At 35.8% G+C, this 21,775-nt stretch overlaps 4 protein-coding genes and 1 pseudogene across 4 annotated transcripts; 2 read left to right on the forward strand and 3 right to left on the reverse strand.

Annotated features, from left to right (window-relative positions):
• Positions 1–25: 25 nt before the first annotated feature.
• Positions 26–2,995, reverse strand: LOC142543338 (GTP-binding protein At2g22870-like). Its single transcript, XM_075650543.1, has 4 exons — positions 2,505–2,995; positions 2,348–2,417; positions 477–639; positions 26–383 (listed from the first exon to the last, which is right to left on the reverse strand). Exons 1-4 carry the CDS (start codon positions 2,965–2,967, stop codon positions 171–173), a joined length of 909 nt encoding a protein of 302 aa, XP_075506658.1. The 5' UTR covers positions 2,968–2,995; the 3' UTR covers positions 26–170.
• A 2,291-nt stretch (positions 2,996–5,286) lies between these two features.
• LOC142543339 (uncharacterized) lies at positions 5,287–6,909 on the forward strand. Its single transcript, XM_075650544.1, has one exon. The coding sequence runs from the start codon at positions 5,503–5,505 to the stop codon at positions 6,907–6,909; it is 1,407 nt and encodes a 468-aa protein (XP_075506659.1). The 5' UTR covers positions 5,287–5,502.
• Positions 6,906–8,790, forward strand: LOC142542031 (translocase of chloroplast 159, chloroplastic-like; annotated as a pseudogene).
• Positions 8,791–9,457: 667 nt separating this feature from the next.
• On the reverse strand, positions 9,458–16,138 carry LOC142543340 (putative histone-arginine methyltransferase 1.3). The gene is made up of 15 exons (XM_075650545.1): positions 15,772–16,138; positions 15,369–15,431; positions 14,967–15,069; positions 13,869–14,009; positions 13,539–13,642; positions 13,339–13,437; positions 13,184–13,253; positions 12,884–12,980; positions 12,076–12,130; positions 11,757–11,840; positions 11,393–11,470; positions 10,641–10,744; positions 10,387–10,559; positions 10,130–10,281; positions 9,458–9,751 (listed from the first exon to the last, which is right to left on the reverse strand). Exons 1-15 carry the CDS (start codon positions 15,943–15,945, stop codon positions 9,701–9,703), a joined length of 1,548 nt encoding a protein of 515 aa, XP_075506660.1. The 5' UTR covers positions 15,946–16,138; the 3' UTR covers positions 9,458–9,700.
• Positions 16,139–17,213: 1,075 nt separating this feature from the next.
• On the reverse strand, positions 17,214–19,074 carry LOC142543341 (xyloglucan 6-xylosyltransferase 1-like). The gene has a single exon (XM_075650546.1). The coding sequence runs from the start codon at positions 18,781–18,783 to the stop codon at positions 17,419–17,421; it is 1,365 nt and encodes a 454-aa protein (XP_075506661.1). The 5' UTR covers positions 18,784–19,074; the 3' UTR covers positions 17,214–17,418.
• Positions 19,075–21,775: the final 2,701 nt, after the last annotated feature.

Below are 21,775 nucleotides of genomic sequence, written 5' to 3' on the forward strand. Positions count from 1 at the left end.
TTCTCACAACGAAAAACAGTTTAAATCAGTATCAGTAATCTGAATACATCGATGCTGAGAACATATACAGTAGATGCAGCAATACTGGATACAGCAGATGCACTACACTAAACCCATGCTACAAAATCAACTTCGATTTTAATATTGCTCTAAATTGTCATCTATCCGAACTACTCGTTATCCCAATAGTTCCTAAGCTGAGACATGTGCAAAAGAAGTTCGTCTCTGCCCAATCCTGTTATGCTGCTAGTCATTATCCATGGAGGATGTAGTCGATAATTTTCTCTAATCAGTTCTTGAAAATCTCTTATGTTCTCATCGGGCCTTCTCCCTTTACCACCTTTTATTTTGTCACACTTGGTGAAAACAAAAGTCATCGGGATCTAAAAATAAACAAATATGAACGAAAAATGTGAGATAAAAGAGCAGTTGGTTTTTCTAAACTACACAAGATGCAAGAACAAAAACTAATATACGTTGTTTCGGCCAAGCCAATTTGCACAATCAAGGTCGATTTTCTGGGGTGGAACACTTGCATCAACTAGAAGTAGGACAGATACCAAAGTTTCTCGATTCAGAAAGTAGCCTTTTGTGAATGAGGACCAATCCATTCTCGCAGAATCAGGCGCATTAGCAAAACTGTAGATAAATGTAAACAGCGTGAGAAAGAAGTCAAATCTGGAAAATAGTCACTCACACATTTTCATAAATACGGCACCAGAAAAATTTGTCAACATAGAAGGTGCAAACTGAATCACAATACACTTCCATGCTAAAGCATCACATTTTAAGAAAATTATCAAGGAAGGAAACCAGGTAAGAGATTTGCCATGTGGGTTTTTCATTTTACAATTTTTTTGGCCCTCTAACACACAAACAAGGAGCTACTTGAACTTCAAACCAAATCATGGGAAACCAACAGCTCCCCTAAAATAAATCGAGAGAGTTCATAATCTCACATTTGATGATCACAGTCGCATGATACCTGTATTAACTTCGGAAATTTTACTGAATATCTCAAGTCTAAACCAGTATTCTAAAAAACAGTAGGCAGTAGGCGAACGGTTACCTACCACCCAGCGCCTAGACGGTTTTTTACAATTGATTTTTATAATATTTAGTAACATTATAAATTAATATCTTTAAAATATTTTTATTTTAGGATATTAAATCATTGTTTGATATAGGTGGGAAGCGCATGTCTAATGAAAAAATAAGATAAAGTTTTTTATTTTAAGATATTAAATCATTATTTAAATTAACTCAATATCGTCCGTTGTGATCCGCCTCTTATTCATATACAAAATCATCATCGTGGAGTTTCTTCGCTCTAGATCGTAGACGGAGATGAAGTTTGACGTGGTAGGGCAAGTCGATAAATCACATTTCTTGTTAGACTTTCCCTCAAGGCCTATATTGAATTTTTAATTTTAAAATAAATCCTTAACCGCCTAGGATCATCTAGAACTGCCTAGGCATCCTTTCCGCCTAGGCTAGGCTGGCCGACTAGCACTTTTTCTAGAAGGTCGACCACCGCCTAGAACAGTGGTCTAGACAAATAATGTCTATGGAGTAACTTTCGGTTGTGGGTATAAAGCCTGGACAAAATAGGATGGTTGCAGTAAGCAAATGGCTAACGTAGAACCAGCATGCTCATCACTCCTGCAATCATTAGAACTTAATTGGTTGCACAAGGAACATTCTTTGAGTCCTATACCATGTTTAAATCATTTATACACTCCCCTCCATTACTTCAAAAAGGACTAAAATCTTGATGAAGACTAAATGAACTTAAGTTGATGGCTGAACCCACCCCACCCCATAAATTTGTTTATAGCACAAGTTTTTTTCCTTCGACTATGAATAAAATTATAAAATCATCCCGATTTACATTTTGGAATTCGAAGATGTTATTTTGAACATAATAAAAATATATAATTATCTTTTTCCTTCTTTTAGCATACCTCTCCACAAAAATAATTGAAATTCTCAGTTGTGCTATATGACAAAGAAGAAAAAAACATATTCGACTTTGGCACCTCTATAAATTTCAGCCATTTTGAAATACATCAGAGGATCTTTTGCTCAATCAGATACCATATAAATAATGAAACAAGTAACTCTTATCAAAACTAACTTGACCAAACTAGATCAATACCCAAATCACATAACAGAAAAATGGCTGCAAACTTCCAAGACCAAAAAAGCCAAAAGCTACTCGTAAGTCCAAATGTTGAAGCACAGAATCAAAGTATACACAACTAGCCCAGAAAATTTAAAATTCAAGAAAAATCAATATGCACAAATTCGTTATAAAAGTAGATACAAATTAACTACAAAAGCTTACCCATAACCGGGTAAATCCACAATGTACCAACTTTTATTAATCAAGAAATGATTAATCATCTGAGTCTTTCCTGCAAAAAATATATATATTTTTTAAATCAACTTAACGGCAAAACGCAAATTCAGTTCTAACTTAAAACGGAGGATATAAATAAAACCTGGCTTTTTAGAAGTGAGAGCAACATCTTTTTTCCGAACCAAAAAGTTGATAAGTGATGACTTGCCAACATTCGATCGACCCAACATGGCGAATTCGGGTCGGTCATCTTTGGGACAATCCTTGGCCCGGTTGCTGCTCTTAACAAAATCCACCTCCTTAACCTTAGCATCGCCAGCATAGGGTCCAATCACAATATTCGACCCAGGTAGGACCATGTCGTCGGTAACTTCATCCGGTCTCATTCCCGGCGGCACGAACAGTACTTTCTGCACGAACCGGGATGATTCGGAGGGCTCCGCCCGACTAGAGGCCTTCGCGGCGGCATGACTGGGGTTTGGTGCTCGTGATGTGGAGCTGCTAAACGAGCGAGAAAAGGAAAACTTTCGATGGAGGTGAGAAGATGGGAGATCGAAGAGCAAGGAGAAATGGGTGTGGAACCTTGGAGGCCTTAGCTTCAGCATGAGTTGGCTGTTGGATACAAAGGAAAGGAGGATGCTTCGTGACTTTGAAGACAATGGGCTAATATTGGGCTCAGGTGAATCAAATTAAAATAAATGGCCCATTTTAGTGTTTTCAGATCCCGGCCCAAATAATTTAGTAAGAATAAATACAATTTAAGATTCTCCGTGTTCTACGAGACTTTCAATTTGAATAGACGAAAATTGTAATTTTTATATTTAAATTGGTTGGTTATGGATTTTACCCTTATAATTTATTAAATTTGGTTTCGATCCACCAAATTACATTTTTGAGTAGGACTCTTATGAGACGATGTCACGAATCTTTATCTGTGAGATGGGTCAACCCTATCGATATTCACGGTAAAAAATAATATTATTAACATAAAAAGTAATATTTTTCATAGATGACTCAAATAAGATATCCGTCTCACAAAATACGACGCGTTAGACCGTCTCACACAAGTTTTTGTCTATATTTTTTTGTTTTGATTATTTTTTCGTCCGAAGCTACTAAATCTTTCGAATTTTGTTTATTTGACATTAACACTCTTACGTGGCGAAATTAAAACTTATATAATACATATTAAAACTCCATAAGCAAAAATAAAAGAAAAAAAGTTTTTTCTCTCATTTTTAAATATCACGTGCTTTTTTTATTCTTTTCATTTATTTTTATTTAGATATATTTGAATGTTTATATGATTAGTTTTATTCTCCTACGTATGAGAACATTTATATTAAACAAGTTATACTACGTGGGTTTAATGACTTCAAACGAAAAAAATGATTAAAAATTAAAAAAAAATATCTTTTTGACAAATTAAATGACTAAAATTCAAATTAAGACGACTTGAAATAATAAATTAAATTTTTTTTATACATAGCACATCACTGTATGGGTGATCACGGTGCGGTTTTGCGGTTTTTTTTAAAAAATTCAAACCGAATTGCCATATGCGGTCGGTTAGTATTTTGAAAAATTAATCGCGGTTTTACATGAAAAATTAGCCTTACAATTTTGCACGGTTGCGGTCGGTTTACGGTTTATTTAATGAAAAATATTAGAACATATTCTAATTTATTTGAAAACAATAATAATATATTATTTTCAAATATAAAATATAGTTCAAAGTATATAAAGATCAAAATAGAAAAAACAATAATCAAGATTCAAAAATAAGTTAATAATTTAACAACACAACACATTCACAACAAAAATGACATTTACAATATTTTATCATTTTTTTTATTTTTAAACTTCAAACAAAATATTATCGCAAAAGAAATAAATATTTTAATAAAAAACTAATATGAAAAATAATTAATAAAATGATAAGTTTTATTTGTAAGAATAATAATTTTGAAGAGAGTTGAATATTATGAATGATGACATCTTTATTTGAATATGTTTACAAATTATTATAATTTTAGGTTCGATATTATGGCAAGCGGTTTAGGCGGTGCGGTTCTTGATTAAAAAAAAATCGAACCGCGTATGCGGTGCGGTTTATGATTAGTATTTTTAATCGCAGTTTTTATAAAATATTATGAAAAACGGTGCAGTACAATTCGATTCGGACGGTTAATAAAAAAATTTGATCATCCCTAAGCACACGTGTCATAGTTACTTTTATAACATGAAACTTGTTAGTGATATTTATTTCTTAACATAATATATGTTTTGAACAAGGACACACTCCAAATAATATAATTGAAATTGAATATTTTGCCTAATTTTACTTTTAAGCTAAAATATTAGATATTAATGGGACATTTGTTGAAAATATTAAATGTGCATTGTCAAATAGGAACCTTTGCATTTATTAATGTGTATATTCATATACAAGTAATTAAATGCCGATGCTTAGTCTCACATACACGTATCTTTACCCAAACAAGACATTTTCCTTTACTTAATTTTAGATCCACGAGTAACATTCATTAAATAATTTGTTGTATATTTGTTAGATAATTTTCATTTTTTAAATATAAAAATTTCAAATGAGACGAATATATTTTATAATGAGTAAGTCTCTAGTGATATGATCCCACGAATCTTTATCTGTGAGACGGGTCAATCCTACCGATATTCACAATAAAAAGTAATATTTTTTCATGGATGATCTAAATAAGAGATCTGTCTCACAAAATACGATCCGTAACACCGTTTCACGTAAATTTTATGTTTTATAATTTCGAAAAAATTTGAAAACAAAAATGTGTGGGGAGTTTTAAGTTGCTATAATTTATTTATGACCACCTTAATTTACGAGGACAACAATGGGCTCTCCACATGTACTTTTTCTCACCACTACATTGCCCGATGCATCCAAACCGAAGAAAGCCACAAACATTCAAACAAAACAACAAAGCAAAACAAATTCAAGACCTAGACAAAACCAAAAACCACCCCAAGATCCCATCTTTATTCCCAGAAACAAAATTTCTCACTTTACGTGTGATAAACCACAAACTTTGGATATATATATAATATATATACACAAACAGTCAGGCGCTCTGAAGTTCTACTCTTTCATGGGTTCAAGGTTTAATGGTGTCTCCATTTCCAGTACACGAGTGGGAGTGGCCCCAAAGTCGGCAGTTTTTTATGATTCAGCATCCTCAGGTATTAGAGCTCCTCTCACTGTCGATGAATCCGACTTTGAATATTCAGCTTCGTCAAAAAGTCGTAGAAACAGTACTACCAGTAGTTATTACAGTGGTAGTGAGCCTGAATCTGAGGGTTTTGCTCGTGGTGAAGATGAGGGAATTCTTGAGGATACTCACTATGTTGAGGAATATGGATTTTCGAGGCCTTTCTGGAAGAACCCAAATAGTGAAAGGGTTCAACTAGGTAGTAGAAGCTATGAAGATGCTTCGTTTAGGCCTTCTGTGAAAAGACCATGGAGAGAAATTGTTGAAGAGAGTGGAAGCATTAATGGAAATGTATTTGGAAGAGCTCTAGTCAGAAACCCAAACGACTGGAATTTTAAGGGATTTAGGAAAGTTGGCGAGTACGACGGTTCAAGTTCATTTCCAAGTGACTCGGATGAAGAAATATTTGAAGATGGGGAATATGTTTTGGGATATGGTGATTTTAGACCTGTTGTGGTTGCAGCTAATGAGGATGTTTCAGAAAATGAATCATCTTCAGTCGTGGATATTGAAATTTCATTGATGCCAAACACTATTATACCCATCGCCCAGGTATCAAGGGACAGTGATGATGATTCTCAGGCCAGTGAAATTATGGACGATGATGGATTCTCGGGTGTAGCTCGAGTCCCGAGCATTATTAGTCATCAGAGGCTTGATAGTTACCGAAAAGTCAGTATCTTAGAGGTTGAGGAAAAGGAAGTTCATGAATCACTGGCTGAGAGCGTGGTTGGTATCGAATTTGTTGAGGAGTTGGTAGTTGGTAGCGATTGTCTGAGCTCAAAACAAGAAGAGCAAACTATTGATGGTCTCGTGTCAGCTGATATGATACAAAATAAAGGTCTTGAGGACACTTATGAAGTTACTGCTGGTTCTTTGGTTTCCCATGATGATCATAAGGCTCCATTTGAATCAGAGTGGAATGGAAATTTGATGCCACTTGACCGGGAATTTAAAGAAATTGATGGGGTGGATGAGAGAAAATTTGTGGGGTTGGATAACCATGGACTGCCAGCTGACCTTGCTGAAAACACAATGCTGCCTGAAAATTTTCCTTGTGATGTTACAGCTACAGAACCTAGACGCCCTTGTGAAATAGGTAAATTAATGAAACTCGAAATTCCTGAATTAGACAGCAGCGGTGGCATGGTTGAAGTGTATGTGGATAGTTCGGTCTCTGATGATGATTTTCAAGGTGAGAATCAGGAACAAGAATGCAGGCAAAAGATTGACCAAACTGAGAGTGTAATTCTTGATCGAGATGTTCAGATAAACAAGGGGGGCTAAGTGAGGGGTGTCCCCGATATTCAGATTTGCCTGAAGCTTTCATAAACGACAAGCATGTGAACCAGGAAGCCACACATAAAGAAGAAAATAGTGAACAGTTATATGGTGAGGGAGAAAATCCAACCTCCCCAGCTGATGTTAATGTAATGCTCGGTGACATGGAAGAACGAGTTTTTACTCCTTTCTCTGGTGGGGAGATTTTGCAAGAGATCGATGGTCGGATGGCCACAGGCTTGGTTGTGGGGGTGAATTCAGATGACAAAATTAGCGATGTGAGACAAATAATTGATTCTGCTGACCTTGCTGGATGCTTTATGGACGACATAGGTGTTGTGTCAGATGGTGACATGAATCAATTTACATCTGTCGAAGCCAGAAATGGCTGTGCTCCTCCCAGAATGAACAGTGAAATAGAGGAAACTTTAAGTGAAGCTCAGAAGCACAAGCTGGAGGTAATTCAGCAAATAAGAGTAAAATACTTGCAGCTTATCCGCAGATTGGGCATGTTTCCTGAAAATTCCATAGCTGCAAAAGTTTTATACCAGCTTGCTGTTGCTGAGTCGAGATCCTCTTCTCAGGAATTCCATTTTGATTCAGACAAAAAGGCAGCTAAGGAACTCGAGGTACAATCTAAAAATGATATGTATTTTTCTGTGAGCATCCTGGTTATTGGGAAAACTGGAGTTGGCAAGAGTGCTACAATAAATTCCATTTTCGGAGAAAGGAAGGCTGTAATTGACGCATTTGAGCCAGCCACAACTGATGTGAAGGAAATCGTAGGTATGATCGATAAAGTCAAAGTTAAGATTTTTGATACCCCTGGTCTTAGACCTTCTCTGGTAGATCAATCTCACAACCGAAAAGTTCTGTCGTCAATAAAAAAAATAATGCAGAAATCCCCACCCGATGTTGTCCTATATATTGATCGCCTAGACATGCAAACCAGTAACTTTGATGATTACCTTTACTGAAGTTAGTTACGACTTATCTTGGATCATCAATATGGCAGAAAGCTGTAATTTCTTTTACGCATTCAAGTTCAATACCTCCAGATGGATCCAATGGACATCCACTAAATTATGAGGTATTTGTTTCTCAACGATCATATGATGTGCAACAGATGATTGGTCATGCTCGTGGGGAGTTTCTGGCAGTGAATCCTGGTTTGATGGTTCCAGTGGCTCTGGTTGAAAACAGCACTTTTGCTGAAGAAAACGAGTATGGAGAAAAAACCGATGTATATAAGAAAGTTGGAGATCACGTCTTCTGCTTTTGTTTTATTCAATGAAAATTTATCAGAAGTGAATTCCATGGTCGGGATTCAGAATCCTTTGAACAGTGGGAATCTATTGGTTTCAAAATTTGTTCCCCGTTTGAACTAGAAGACGACACTTCTGCAGACAACCAACGGGAAGCTTAAAAACTGTAGCAGTTCCTTTAACAGACGTGGCTCTCCCACCTTCCTTCGATGGAAATAGGCCCTCTTTTAGGGACTGTTGTTTTGAACCCTCATCTCAGTTTCTCAGTGAGCAGGCGTTCGACTCCCATGGATGGGATCATAATCTTGGTTATGATGGTGAATTTCCAGCAGTAGTTTTGGTTCAACTTACCAAGGATACAGAAGAGTTTAAGATCCAGTTACGTTCATCTGTCTTGGCAAAGCACAAACACAAAAGATCAACCATGGCAGGACTCAATGTTCAGACCACTGGAGTACCCATCACTTTTCTTGAGGATCAAATCACAGTTGGAGAACTACCATCTCACACTGGAAATGCAGCTTCTTGTCAACTCAAACCAATGCAGCATTCAGGGGAAGCACTGAAAGGTGTTCAAAGGGAAAAGATTATTACACTATTGTCAAGAATCACAGCTCATTAGGTCTGTCTTTGAGGAAATGGAGAGGTGATGTTATGTGGTCATGCAACCTGCAATCTCAGTTTTCTTCTGGTAAGAATTCCAGATTGCACGTTCGGATTCGGGCTGGATGGAACAAAAAGCCAAGTTGGCAGGTTTGTATCAGGACAAGCAGTTCAGATCAGCTACAAATCGCTACTATAGTTCTCCTTCCGATTGCCAAAGCGATGCTTGGGAGCTTTTTCCCTCATACCAACAAGAACTCAAGCTAGGTGCTGTCAATAAACCCATGTCACATTTTTTTTTTGTTTCTCTATTTTAGTTCTCTCTTTTTGTTGTTAAGCATATGCTTTTGCATTTGATCATAGGTAACGCTCAACCGATACTACTTGTATACTTCAAATTTTATATGGCTTAACTTGCATGTAATGAAGCCGCGTGAATGAAATATAACTTTATTTTCTTCGCTAATGTTCCAGAATCCAACGTTCATTTTATTTGTAAGATCTTTCTTTTCGTAGAGGTGCCAATCATTATTTTTCTTGTGTCATAGAGGTCTCAAAATAAACTGGGAACTCTCTTGGGGTTCGATGTATTGAAAAAAATAAACTACCATATTTCTAAAAATACTCATCTTAATCATGAATGAATAGGTAAATTATTACACGAATTCCGGAAGTCGCTTTTGCCATGATCCAAAAAGTTGATCTGAATTGAATAAAACCATGAATTATGATGGGGCGGAAAGCCACCTAGAATAATCAGTGCAGTCGCACAAGCTAGACAAGTAATAAGATTAGAGAAAGAAACATGCTCTTCATGGTCTCAAAGCAAAGAAATGAAAATCAAAGTAATAAAAAGGGGAGCATCAGGAAACAATTGGTATATTTGTCACTGAAGTGGTGATGGAAGCTCTGACTCTGAATCACAAAGATTACTGCAATAAATCTGAACCTTCTTCATCCTGGGACAGTGTTTGTAAATCCTGCAAAATGCAACATGTATATTACTTAAAGTCTGCATTACCATCAATCGAAGGATGCTTCTGCTTATGATTATGTAAGTGCGTGGGCTTAAGAATATAAAATAAATGAAGTTGAGACTGGATTTTACGCTGAGCTGTAAATGTAACAAGATTGAAAAATGGCCAGAAAGTTTGGGAAGAAATTTCAAACTACCTAAAAGTCGTTTCTGGGGAAGAAACTCAGTATTACTACCAGGTAGGTTAAAAGCTCGAATAAGTGTAACAAAGATGTGTTCCGGTGGGAAGAGGGAAATACGGAACAAATTTCATAAACACTCAAATTTATTGCTTTCATTCGATGAGAATATGGTAAACGTAACACAGCTGCATGCTCAAAACCTGTGTTTGTAGTAGATGCTGAGGAGGTTGTTCTTGGGCCACTGGATATGCCTGAGGTTGAGACATCCGGTAATAGGGCTCTTTGAGGTCAAATTTACCAGATGACGTCTGTAGTATTCCTCCTTGTTCAACACCAGGGCCCCACATTTTAGCTATATTATTGGAAAATGATAGTGTTGATCAAGTTCGAGATAGAAGGAACCAAACACATTTAAAAAGATTCGTGCATGACTACAAAAAGAACTGCGTAAACCAACCTGATAATGTTAGGTGAAGGGTATAACTCTGTGCTTTATGAGCAACCATTCGTAGTTGACCTGTTATCTCTTGGCCAGGCATCACATAAATTGGCTGGGACAATACACATCGTAGCTGGTACCAGTGTGTCGTAGGTGCACCAGGAGCAGTGGTAAGCCACCTTTGTACAGTGCTATTTTTGTAACAATTTGATGCGGTCAGCAGGGTGCAAAGGCAAAACAGAGAAAATGCAAACACAAGTCATAAAAATTACCTTCCATCAAACAACACGTCAAACCAACAAGCCAACCCGTGGATTCTGGTTCCTACGGAAGCTATAAACCTCAATGGGATGTCAATTTCATATAATTCTTCCTCCTGTCATTATTTTAATAATTTTTTAGCATGCAATTCAATATTTACAACTTTAAAAAAGATAACCGATAATATGCTGCAATTCTGAAGGTCGCATACTCTTCAAGGAACTAAAAAAACTGAGACCTTCACAGCAATTTTTTTGTGGTAAAAGTTCTGGAGATGAATCACAAGTAAAGAGACCATTAGATATACAAACGTTGAGTCCACCAGTGACTCCATTTTTTCGAAAACCAAAAAATTATTTGCCATAGTTCATTTGTAAATTATGCTGTGATTGATGGTTAAAAATAAACCAAATCTTTTGGAACTGTTTTCTCAGAGAAATGTTCATCAAACCACTATCATCACAATTCTGGTATAGCACAATACCAACAATCCCCTTAGCAAAATGAATGAGTTTGCTTCACATTTCCAAGAGGTTCTACTAACCACAAAATGATTTCCATCTATTTAGTGGAGCATTGGATGAAAAAAAGTGTCCAACCATCTTAGTCCCCGATCAAATTAGAGTGAATGTACTAACAAAACAGTCAACAAAATGACTAGGAGATAGTTCAGTAAAATATTTCTGAAATTCAGGTATCAACCATAAATGAAATTTGAAGTTGCACGCATACAAAATAGATACGTGGTTGAAGTTAACATTACCTTGGAGGACATGAAATTTATCTCGTGGGAAACTGCAAGAGCCACCAATAATCTTGGATCAAAAGCATCTACCACTGGCTGCAAAGAATACGAAGTAGATTATGACATGCCCAAGAATATTTGCAGTACAATGTCTCAACAAAATTTGATCCACACATTTAAGTTCCAGATGTGATCACGACAATGGGACTCACCAGAAAATTATCACTCCAGAATTAAATTGTCTTATATTTATTTGAAATTATAAAAGACACATTATATGAAAAGCATCTTGGATTGAAAACTTAATACATAGTCTTAAAGTGATTTGCAACTTATTGTGAACATATAATAAACAAAACATATTGAAAGAATTGAAGCCAACCTGTGAGAAGTATCCTTGAAATGCAGCACCATGTAAAGGTGTCAAATTTACACCATAATAATTTTGTTGCTGCCAAAATAAAGCCTAGGTGGAAATGAAAGACAAAATTAAACGCAATAGAAAAGCATTCATTGTCAAGCGAAGATGTTACGACAGCGCCATAACATTCTTGACTTGGTTATACAATTAAAATTCCATGAAATGAATGGACATTTCTCCCTCGTTGAACCTAAAATATTAATTGATGAACAATGGCTAACCAGTCCCTGGTTTTCCCAGTAGGACATTAGCAACACCTGCTGCAATAGTAGTAGCCAACCTTGTTCGCAATTTCCGTGTACAAATACTCATCACTGAATGGTGCCATGTGTATCCTACAAGAACAAGCAAGTACAAATATATATCCAGAAGAAAACCGCAAAGTAAAGCTCTTACTGATGTGAAAAATAACCTACCCTACAGCAGCAAATAGAAAAAACAGGCACATGCACAGTCATGCATCTTTTATCAAGAAAAATTCACACACCCCCCCAGTATGACTCAATAACAAGACCTAAATCTTGGAAAACCAACAACTCTACGTCTCTACCATTAGGTTACTTGATTGGCTACAGATAGTTTGAGGTGCTTTCTAGTCATATAGACAACTCGGAATAGAAATATCAATACAATTTGGCAGAGTATAAACACTAAAAATATCTTTCATACCAGTACATGGAAATAGGAACATCATTGCCCTTCAAAGAATGTCATACAATGAATACCTTAAAAACCAGCTCAATTTGCTACATATAACTCTGTCATGACAAACAAAATCATTGAAGCATTATTATAATTCAAAGCTCCTAGAAATTATAGAATGGTTATAAAAGAGAAGCAGAGGCATAAACACATTCCTATTATCTTAAGAAACGAAACTGTTCATGATGTATGATATAAACAAAACAAGTAAAAAACAAGTACATACTTCAGACGAAATACAGCGACAATGAAACCGAGAAAAATAAGAAAAGGATGGAGTTATCAACTTCCAATTCATTGTCCAAGTTAAAAGTTGGAGAATTTTTCCCACTTCGAAGAAATGTAGAATTGAGCACAGAAAGGAGATTATTTTGGATAACAGATACCTTCCTAAACTTGGAAACATTTTCCCATTTGGAACAAGGAATCTATCTCTCGCGATTATGTATGACTCAAGCATTCTTTCATTTATTAGCAAAGTGCCTGCAGCAGGAAAATTAGTGGCCATTATATGTCTTCAGGTCTTCTTTGAACTGCAAACTATCGAAAGACAGAAGAGCATTTCCATGAATTTAAAAGGATCCATGCATACTAAAGTTCTCTTCATTTGGTTTAGCAAGATTGACTTTCCAAAATATCAAAATGTTATATCTGCCAGATGACAAAAGAAAGATAAGCAAACATACCCATTGGCTCGGAAATTAAAATATCCGCCTTCTCAGGTAATTCAACCTCTTCAACTTTACCTTTTACAACCTACATAATAAACAGAGACATTATATTGATAACAGTGCAAACAACTTATCTGAAAATAATATTAAAGTATGGTTAAAAATATCACCGTTATTTTTTGGATGAGTAATGCATTCCCAGCTACAAGTTTACGAGCATATTCTGCCATGTCTGATGCTTCAATAGCATACACATGTTTGGCACCGGCCTGCGAAAAGGAATATCTAAATCAGCCACCGATAATCAATGATGGTAAAGTAATCAGTTTATTCAATGAGGGAGTGCGAAGAATCATGTGTAATTCAGCACCTGAGCAGCAAACAATGACAAGATGCCACTACCAGCACCAACATCAACTACCACACGATCAACAAAATTCGCACGATTCTCCATGACTGCTGCATAATAAGTTCCTGGAACACAAATTTCTAATAAATCAGCAATCTAATGAGACTTGAGATTTTAGTTCAGCAACCAGAGAAGCCATGGAATCGTAAGGCTCTTGAATTAAAATCTTTCTAAATGAAAAATAATAGCACATGCCAATGAAAATGCAGGTAAAAGGAAAAGCTCCGATGTGAGTGCCCGGGTTCAAAATCAATTTCAAAGAAATATAAATTTATGTCTAAGATATGTAACCTGTCCTCACATAATCTTGCATCATATTTTGCTGGTGTAGAAGCTGTCCATAGTAATGAAAGTACATTTTGGCAGAGGACGCCTCTATTTTGTCATCAAATTTACTTTTAGATGACATTGTTCCATTTGGCAAAGATGATCCTGCAAAAAAAAGAAAAAGAACTGCATATGAGTTTCCATGCGCCTCTGCCCTCAGTATTATTTACTTCTGTCGGATTATCCTTTAACTAAATCAAATTCTGCCAGAATGACAGAAGATTGGACTGCATGACATGAAAGTTTTATAAGGATATTTTAACTTTATAGTATTAGTACAGTGAATCCTCACTCAAAACTTTGACATCAGAGTTTTTAATCTAATTCAGAATTGCAAGTACTTAACCACTGCAGACATTGTTGATGAGAATGCATGTGCAAACTTGCATGATGAATTATTATTGCTACTGCATAGAAAAAGTGTTCCACGGTTGTAAACTACAGACCAGTGCCTATACTCCATATTTTGGAGTCCAGATTTATAACATTTACAGCGTGTATCTAGATTTAAGTTTGAATTTAAATCAGATCACAACAATTATAATGGAGCATATTTAGAAGAATAATTAAAAAAATCTGCATGCGTACATGTCTAGAATAACGCAATCGCGATTTTTTGGTTCACACCAAGGCAATGGATAAAAGCCAAATGTGCATGAATTTAAACCCATATCAACGGGGAATCAAAAAGCTATAGTGTTACCAAGAGACAGATTCTTAACAAGATTTCAGACACGTAATGCAATCACATTTATAGACAAATTGTCATTTAAAAAGTCATTGTAGTGGTGTTGTCAGAACTTAATGATGCCAAATAAAGGGTAAACATTGACTGAAACAAAGGAAATGTTTAGAGGTAGCAAAGAAAATGGCAAGTCCAGCATAAAAGTTAGAAATTAGTAACATCACACTTGAATTGCGTAAGTCTCAAATAAATGACATCATAGTCTACATACACAAGATGATGGACTCTACAACCACCATCATTTAAAACCAAATCAACAAATGACAATCACACAATTACATCTTTCACGAGACACCTGCAACATGCAAAAAACTAACCTTGAACAGTCGCGTCTTTCTTCCATTGCTCAAATGCACAATGGAAAGCCAAACTTTCCTCCTCATTTATAAACTGTATGGTGATGCCCCTTGAGTACTTCTTCTGATTCACAGAATAACCATTACATCTTATTAACTACACGCCATTCATAAAAACAAATCCTTCTTTTTCTACAAAAAAATTTAAAAGAAAACAAAATCCTTATTTTTTATCTTCACCATTACCACAAAAAAAAGCATATTACTTATAAGATACAGAAGATCATAGAGAACTCCATACACATATAACAATCATGATTGCAATCAAAGTAGTAGTGGTGCAAACTGAAATAACCAAAAGGGTGGCACAAACAACCTTGCGAACATGAAATTGTTGCATGAGTAAGTTAAATTGTATAATACCTCCTTATTTACTTCAGAAGCCTCAGATACACATACTGATTGAGATGGTCCGAGCTTGAAAAGCTGGAAAGTAGAAGGAAACAAACATTATAATAAACCATCACTACATGACATGCTAAACATATTAAAAAAAACGAACTTTTGTGAAAGCAGTTCGAAATAATAATCAACTGATTCATGTAAAACGATCCTTCCCTGATACTTAAATTCCAGTAGCACAAATTTCATTAACCTAGCACTACAAACTTCTTTAGCACGGATACAAAGATTTTCAAATGTGATTCAATATATGAAACCAAGCTAAACCTCCAACCAAACACTATTGGTACAAAAAGCTCGAACTTGAATACGTGAAGTTAACGAAATGCAACAAGAAATTTTTTTTTTAAAAAAAAAACCTCACCCTGCAGTTTCGTAGCTCGAATCGGACGGAGTTATTTGAATCGGAGTCCAGGTCAAATTGGAGCCAGTCGGGGCGAAACCGGGCAACCACCGGCGGCGAAGAATTGCTCGAAATGGATAGCTGTGAAATCGAAGCTACCAAAAAATCTTGCTCACCCAGCCTATTATTCTCCATGAAATATTGAATCTAACACTAAGTATTGTCAATAAAAGAACAGTTTACACATAACAAGTTAGGGTTTTTAATGGGGAGAAGAGAGGTTTTAGCAGTGCAGATGAATAATGCGTTAATGCTGATTTGGTGCGACAGTGATGGTGAATATAACGACGTGTCAGTTTTCAATTGGACATGTAGTGGACACTTTGTCTTTTGTTTTCCTTTTTCGACACTTTGTCTATTTTGGTGCCCGGAAAAGGTACAAATCACTTGACCTGATGTTTGGTTAAAGAATTGTTCTTTTCTTGTGATGTAATGTTAATAACTTTGTAGACTCTGAAAAATATAGTATATATACAAAAAGTAATTTCGATGCAAGATTCAATATAACAAACTACTCTCAAATAATAGATATGGATGCAAATCAATTTAAAAAGCGAGACGATAATTTAGGATATGATCTAGTGGCATATGATTTCTTTGTCAACAAAAAAGGGAAGATGGTCATGGCAACCTCTCTTGAGGAAACCATGCATTTTCCCATAGCACCGATTTACGTTGTGGTAACTAGTAAATGAGAAACTCCTTATTCAGGACAGACTTGTTCATGTGACAGGTAAATCTTGTATACTATGTAATGATGGGAGTAAATCAGTCCAGCACTTGTTTTTCGGGTGTTCTACCTCCAGTACCATATAGAATGCGATCAGAGAATGGCTGAGAATGAAGAGAAACATGGTACAACAGGCAGCAGTACTCAGGGCGTTTCGAAGCATTTATAGGAGCAAATCCACACTAGTTAAGATGTGTTGTACAGTGCTTACAGCTACAATATACTATATGCAAGGAACAAGCTTATGTTTGAAAATGAGAAGCCTAATGTTGTTACAGTAACTAGGAAGATTCAGATTCACGTCTTCAGGAGTATTCTGACTTCGACTGATATGTTTCATGTACTGACATAAATTTGTTGATTTCGTGTTGTATCTCTTGGGGATGTTTGGTGTATTTGTATTGTAACACTTTTTGCACATCAATGGAAGTAACTTCATTTAAAAAAAAAACATGGCACGATCCCGACATGCCTAAATCGCGTGCTTTGAGTGGAAAAAATGGAGAAGAATTCGATGCCGATTGAGGCATAAACGAGCTACTCGGCCAAAACCAAGAATCCTATACTTGTTGTAGGCCATCATAACTGATGAAACTACAGGTCCACCAGCTGTGTGGCATTGCAGAACAAACATCAATTTGCGAAGATCATGAAATTCAGCGAAAGAATCAAATAAACAGAAAAGGGATGAGTTCGGATTGGATTAACCAGCTCAAAATATAATCCGTGCAGCAGAACAATCCATACAAACGAATTACACTAAAACAATAAAAATTCGAAATTTTTACATGTATTCCTAGAAACAAAAATCTTGATATGAAAAGGGCAAGTCAGTCCCTTTCATCGGATCTCCATGCCTATTCAAGAAAATGACATTTTCACAGCTTAGGATGCAAGTGAAGCAACCCCAGATGAGCTCTTACTTCAAGAGGATTGCCAGTTTCATTCCGTGTTCTCTTCACCCACCGACTGGCTAGTGATTTATGAGAGAAACCATATATTTGAAGGATTTGGTCATCTCCAAAGTTGAATGCACGATCCATCTGTTTCAAGCATCTTTCAACCGGATAATCCCCGAACTTTGCACAAGGCTTGCAACCCACGAAGTGAGTAACAAGCGGCCAACGGTCATCACCGAGACCCGGATGATATTTCTTAATCATTTCCTCGTACTTATCCACCAAAATGCCCCAATAACCATGCAGATAGTAAGTGTTCTCAAGATAAACCTTATCACTCCACTTATCCTTCTGTGTTGCCAATATATACACCATTGCAGACTGATCATCCGCCTCAAAAACCGGTCTATCCTTTAGCTCCCGAGTTAAAAGCTTCCCTGCTTCTTCCCTAACCTTCCCTTTCGGCCCCATTGGTGCCAATGTATCAAGAATATCTAAAGACCACTGACAATTCCTCAACAAGAAACTCCCTGTGTTCAAACCAATCCAGTTTTTTTTATCATACACCATTTCGTTCCAACCGTGCATCACCAAGTTATGATCCTTATACCTCTCCCACGGCACCTCAAAGGCCATATCTGTGAACATTGCATCACTGTCCATCCACCACAAGAACTCCACCTCTGGATGGGACAACAAAAGCTTTCGGATCAACGGCAGTTTCGCCCAAAATCCCGCCATTTCTGCATCAAGCAAGGCCATATTGTAAAAGACCTCAATCCCATGAAGCCTAGAGTAATCAATCTTATTCTTGATCGATTTCAACAAGTAATGATCCCCCACCGGATTCTCGCACGGCTTGGGCGACGACCCAGTCACCAGCAATACCCTGGGCTTCTTTTCTGCAATGAAATTAGGGACATTTGGATGCTTCTTCAGCCATTCGTCTCTCATTTGATCCCAGTTCTCAATCTTTGGACCCAAACTATAAGGTTGCGTCGAATCACGCTTGAATTCCTCAACCCCATCATCCTCGTCTTTCAAAATCTTCTTCATATCAAATTCAGCATAATTCTTGATGCCATTTTCCGTACCATCACTGGGTTTCCGCTGCCCCTTTGAAGGCTCTACCAAAGCGCGGCGAGGCTCGGCGTGCTTGCGTATGTATGAGAAGGTTTCTCGAATCTCGTCAAGATCTTTCTCCGGCGTGCCGAATCTTCCGGCGCCAAGATTCCCACGCAAGACTACGACGGTAAGAACGAGGCATAAAAGCGTGAGCTTGCCATTGCGCAAAAGTCGCCGGAACTGGCGCGCCCGGCGCTGGCTGATTAGCCGATTTAACATGGCTGTTCAATTCCTTTGAGTTAAAACTCGAACCCACTCAAAATTCCAATTCTTTCGATGGATTAACAGAACTTTTAAAGATGATTTTCCTCAATCTGGTAATGTTTTTTCAAAGATTGTTGCACGAAATGGCAGCACTGAGAATGAAAATTTCAAATTTGATATGCACTTTTTGAAGGGAAAGGAAGAATTTTAAGCGCCGATGTTGGAAAGAAACAAAGAAAGAGGCGGACACGGACAGAGGTGGTGGCGAACATGGGATTCGGACAGGAAATGTGGTAAACTGCCGTCAGCCCCCTCGAATAAACATAGTTTTGAGATTCGCCCTTCAAAATCAAAATAATTAATATAAATTAATTTATTTTAGCACAAACAATTATATAACGAATAGCAAAAATATGGCTATGTTTGATTATAAATTAAAAAAATGTTTTGAAATAAATTATATATTATTTCATGTCAAAATATGACCCATTTCGTAATTTTATGGTTATTTGGATTTTAATTTGTGCACAAAATATCAATTCGATATTTTTTTTAAAAGAAATCACTAAACACACAGTAATACTAGTACCAACCAATTTTACATTTCACAAAAACTTTTGTAAAATGAACCTACGTATTAATTTGTGAGACGAATCTCTTATTTAAAACTTTCATCAAAAATTATTATTTTTTATGTCAAAAGTATTACATATTATTGTAAATGGACATAATTGACGTGTTTCACTGATAAAAATCTACGAAACATTCTCACAGACAACCTACTATTTACACTTTATGAAGACAAAGTTGGGAAAAAATAATTTAGTTTGAGGGTAAAATAATTGTTTTAGTTAAATTTGTAGATTTCACATATCAAATTTGCAATAATTCATATATTAATTTGACAATACATTGATAGCTAACCAAAACAAAATTTATTCAAAAAGACATAAACTTGTATGAGACGGTCTCACGGGTCATATTTTGTAAGATATATCTCTTATTTGGGTTATCCATGAAAAAATATTATTTTTTATGCTAAGAGTATTATTTTTTATTGTGAAAATCGATAGGGTTGACTCGTCTTATAGACAAAGATTTGTGAGACCGTCTCACAACAGACACATACTTTTGAATACAGTTAACTGTTAGATATATCAAATTGTTTGTAATAGATCATATTAATTTAACAATTCATTAGTAGCTAATAAAAAAGATCTATTCAAAATAAAGTTAATTAATAGATACATTGATTACTTAGTCTTTTTTTCAAGCTATTGGTCTATGAATTTTATCCATATTTAATAATTATATATGTGTGTGTGTTGTGTGTGTGTTTTTTTTTATCATATTTAAAAATTCCTCCCAAAAAAATTACTATAAAAAGATATATATATTCGTATCAATATATTCACATACAATATTAAATAGTTGAAAACAAATAGAAAATGGGGGTGTATTCATTCTATATTTTCAAAGATTTTTAATGATTTTTTTTAAATGATGGACTTTTGTGGAGTTGATAGATTTTTATTGACTTTTGTGGAATCTCATAGAATTGTAAAACAAATTTCATAGACTCTTATAGACTTTTTTTTTTCATAGAATTATGTGAATTTTGTAGTTTATAATTGTGATTTATTTTTTATTAATTTTTTAAAAATAATTATTGGACATAGATAACCTCTTCAATTTTAAATTATTTTTTTTATTTATGAATGTAAATGAATTTTACTTACTTAAAAGTTAAATCAATTTAATTTGTGAAAAACGACAAATGAACTATCCAATTTATTGAAATCAAAATTTCAATTCTTTATGTCAATTCAACATATTAATGAATAATATTTTTATAAGCTCATAATAAAATTTTATTAAAAGAACACTCAAAATAATGAGTAGTCTTTTATAAAAAAAATCTAATCATTACTGACAATTTGATCAACATCGTTCTACATTCCATTGGCTATGATATTCATCCATGTTTTAGCATTTGCTCGTTGTTGTTTTTGAGTATTGAATAACTGATCAAAGTCGTCACCTTCATAAACTTGTCCTGATGAAGACAATTGAGCTTCATTATCTAGTTCAATTTGAAATTCATCAAATTGACACTTTTTTCAAAGAAAATTGTGTAATATAGCACATGCCAATACAAACCCTGTAATGCCCGAGATTTAATATCGTGTTAAATTAAGATTATTGATTTTAATCGAGACGATTATGAGAGGGGCTAACCGAGACACAAAAGAAGATTTTATGTGGGAATTGTTGGTGCGAGGACCGAAGGTCTCGCGCATATGCGCGAAGAGTAGGCACGCATATGCGCGAGCTGTGCGGAAGCCATAATGAGAGACCGAGCATTGGGCGCACATGCGCGACCTCAATACGCGCACATGCGCGAGAGGTCCAGAGAGTTGGGCGCACATGCGCGACTTAGATTCGCGCATATGCGCGAGGGTACCCGAGAGTTGGGTAAATTGAACAATGGCTAGGGGCGCGCATATGCGCGAGGTGCTGTGCATGTACGCGCTGAGGATTAAGTCTCGCGCATATGCGTGAGAGGCTTTGGATGAATTTTGAGGGAGACACGTATCAATTACATGCAATATATATATATATATATATATATATAAATATATATATATATAGCCATTCGGTTCCTTCGCAATTCAGCAACAAGGGAATCGAGAAAAGGTTTCTGGAAAAGAGTGAAAAATCCTTACGTCTTTTGTGAGAAATCCGTCCGTCCGATTTTAAATCCGACTTCAGTACTATGTTCCTATCAACGCAGGCTACAACTGGACGTAAGTTTTACTACGTTTGACATGCTTTGAAATTATGATGTTGTCAGAATTGAATGGAATTCATATATGATGTTCTTGACATGTTAGACATCATAGAATCGAAGTCAGATTAAGAAACGGACTGATTATGGAATTGTTATGATTTTCTGAAGTTAATTGACTGAGATATGATATCAAAGTTTATCAGTATTGATTATTGG

The sequence above is a fragment of the Primulina tabacum genome, chromosome 4, assembly GCF_025594145.1.
Source record: "Primulina tabacum isolate GXHZ01 chromosome 4, ASM2559414v2, whole genome shotgun sequence".
Lineage (NCBI taxonomy): Eukaryota > Viridiplantae > Streptophyta > Magnoliopsida > Lamiales > Gesneriaceae > Primulina > Primulina tabacum.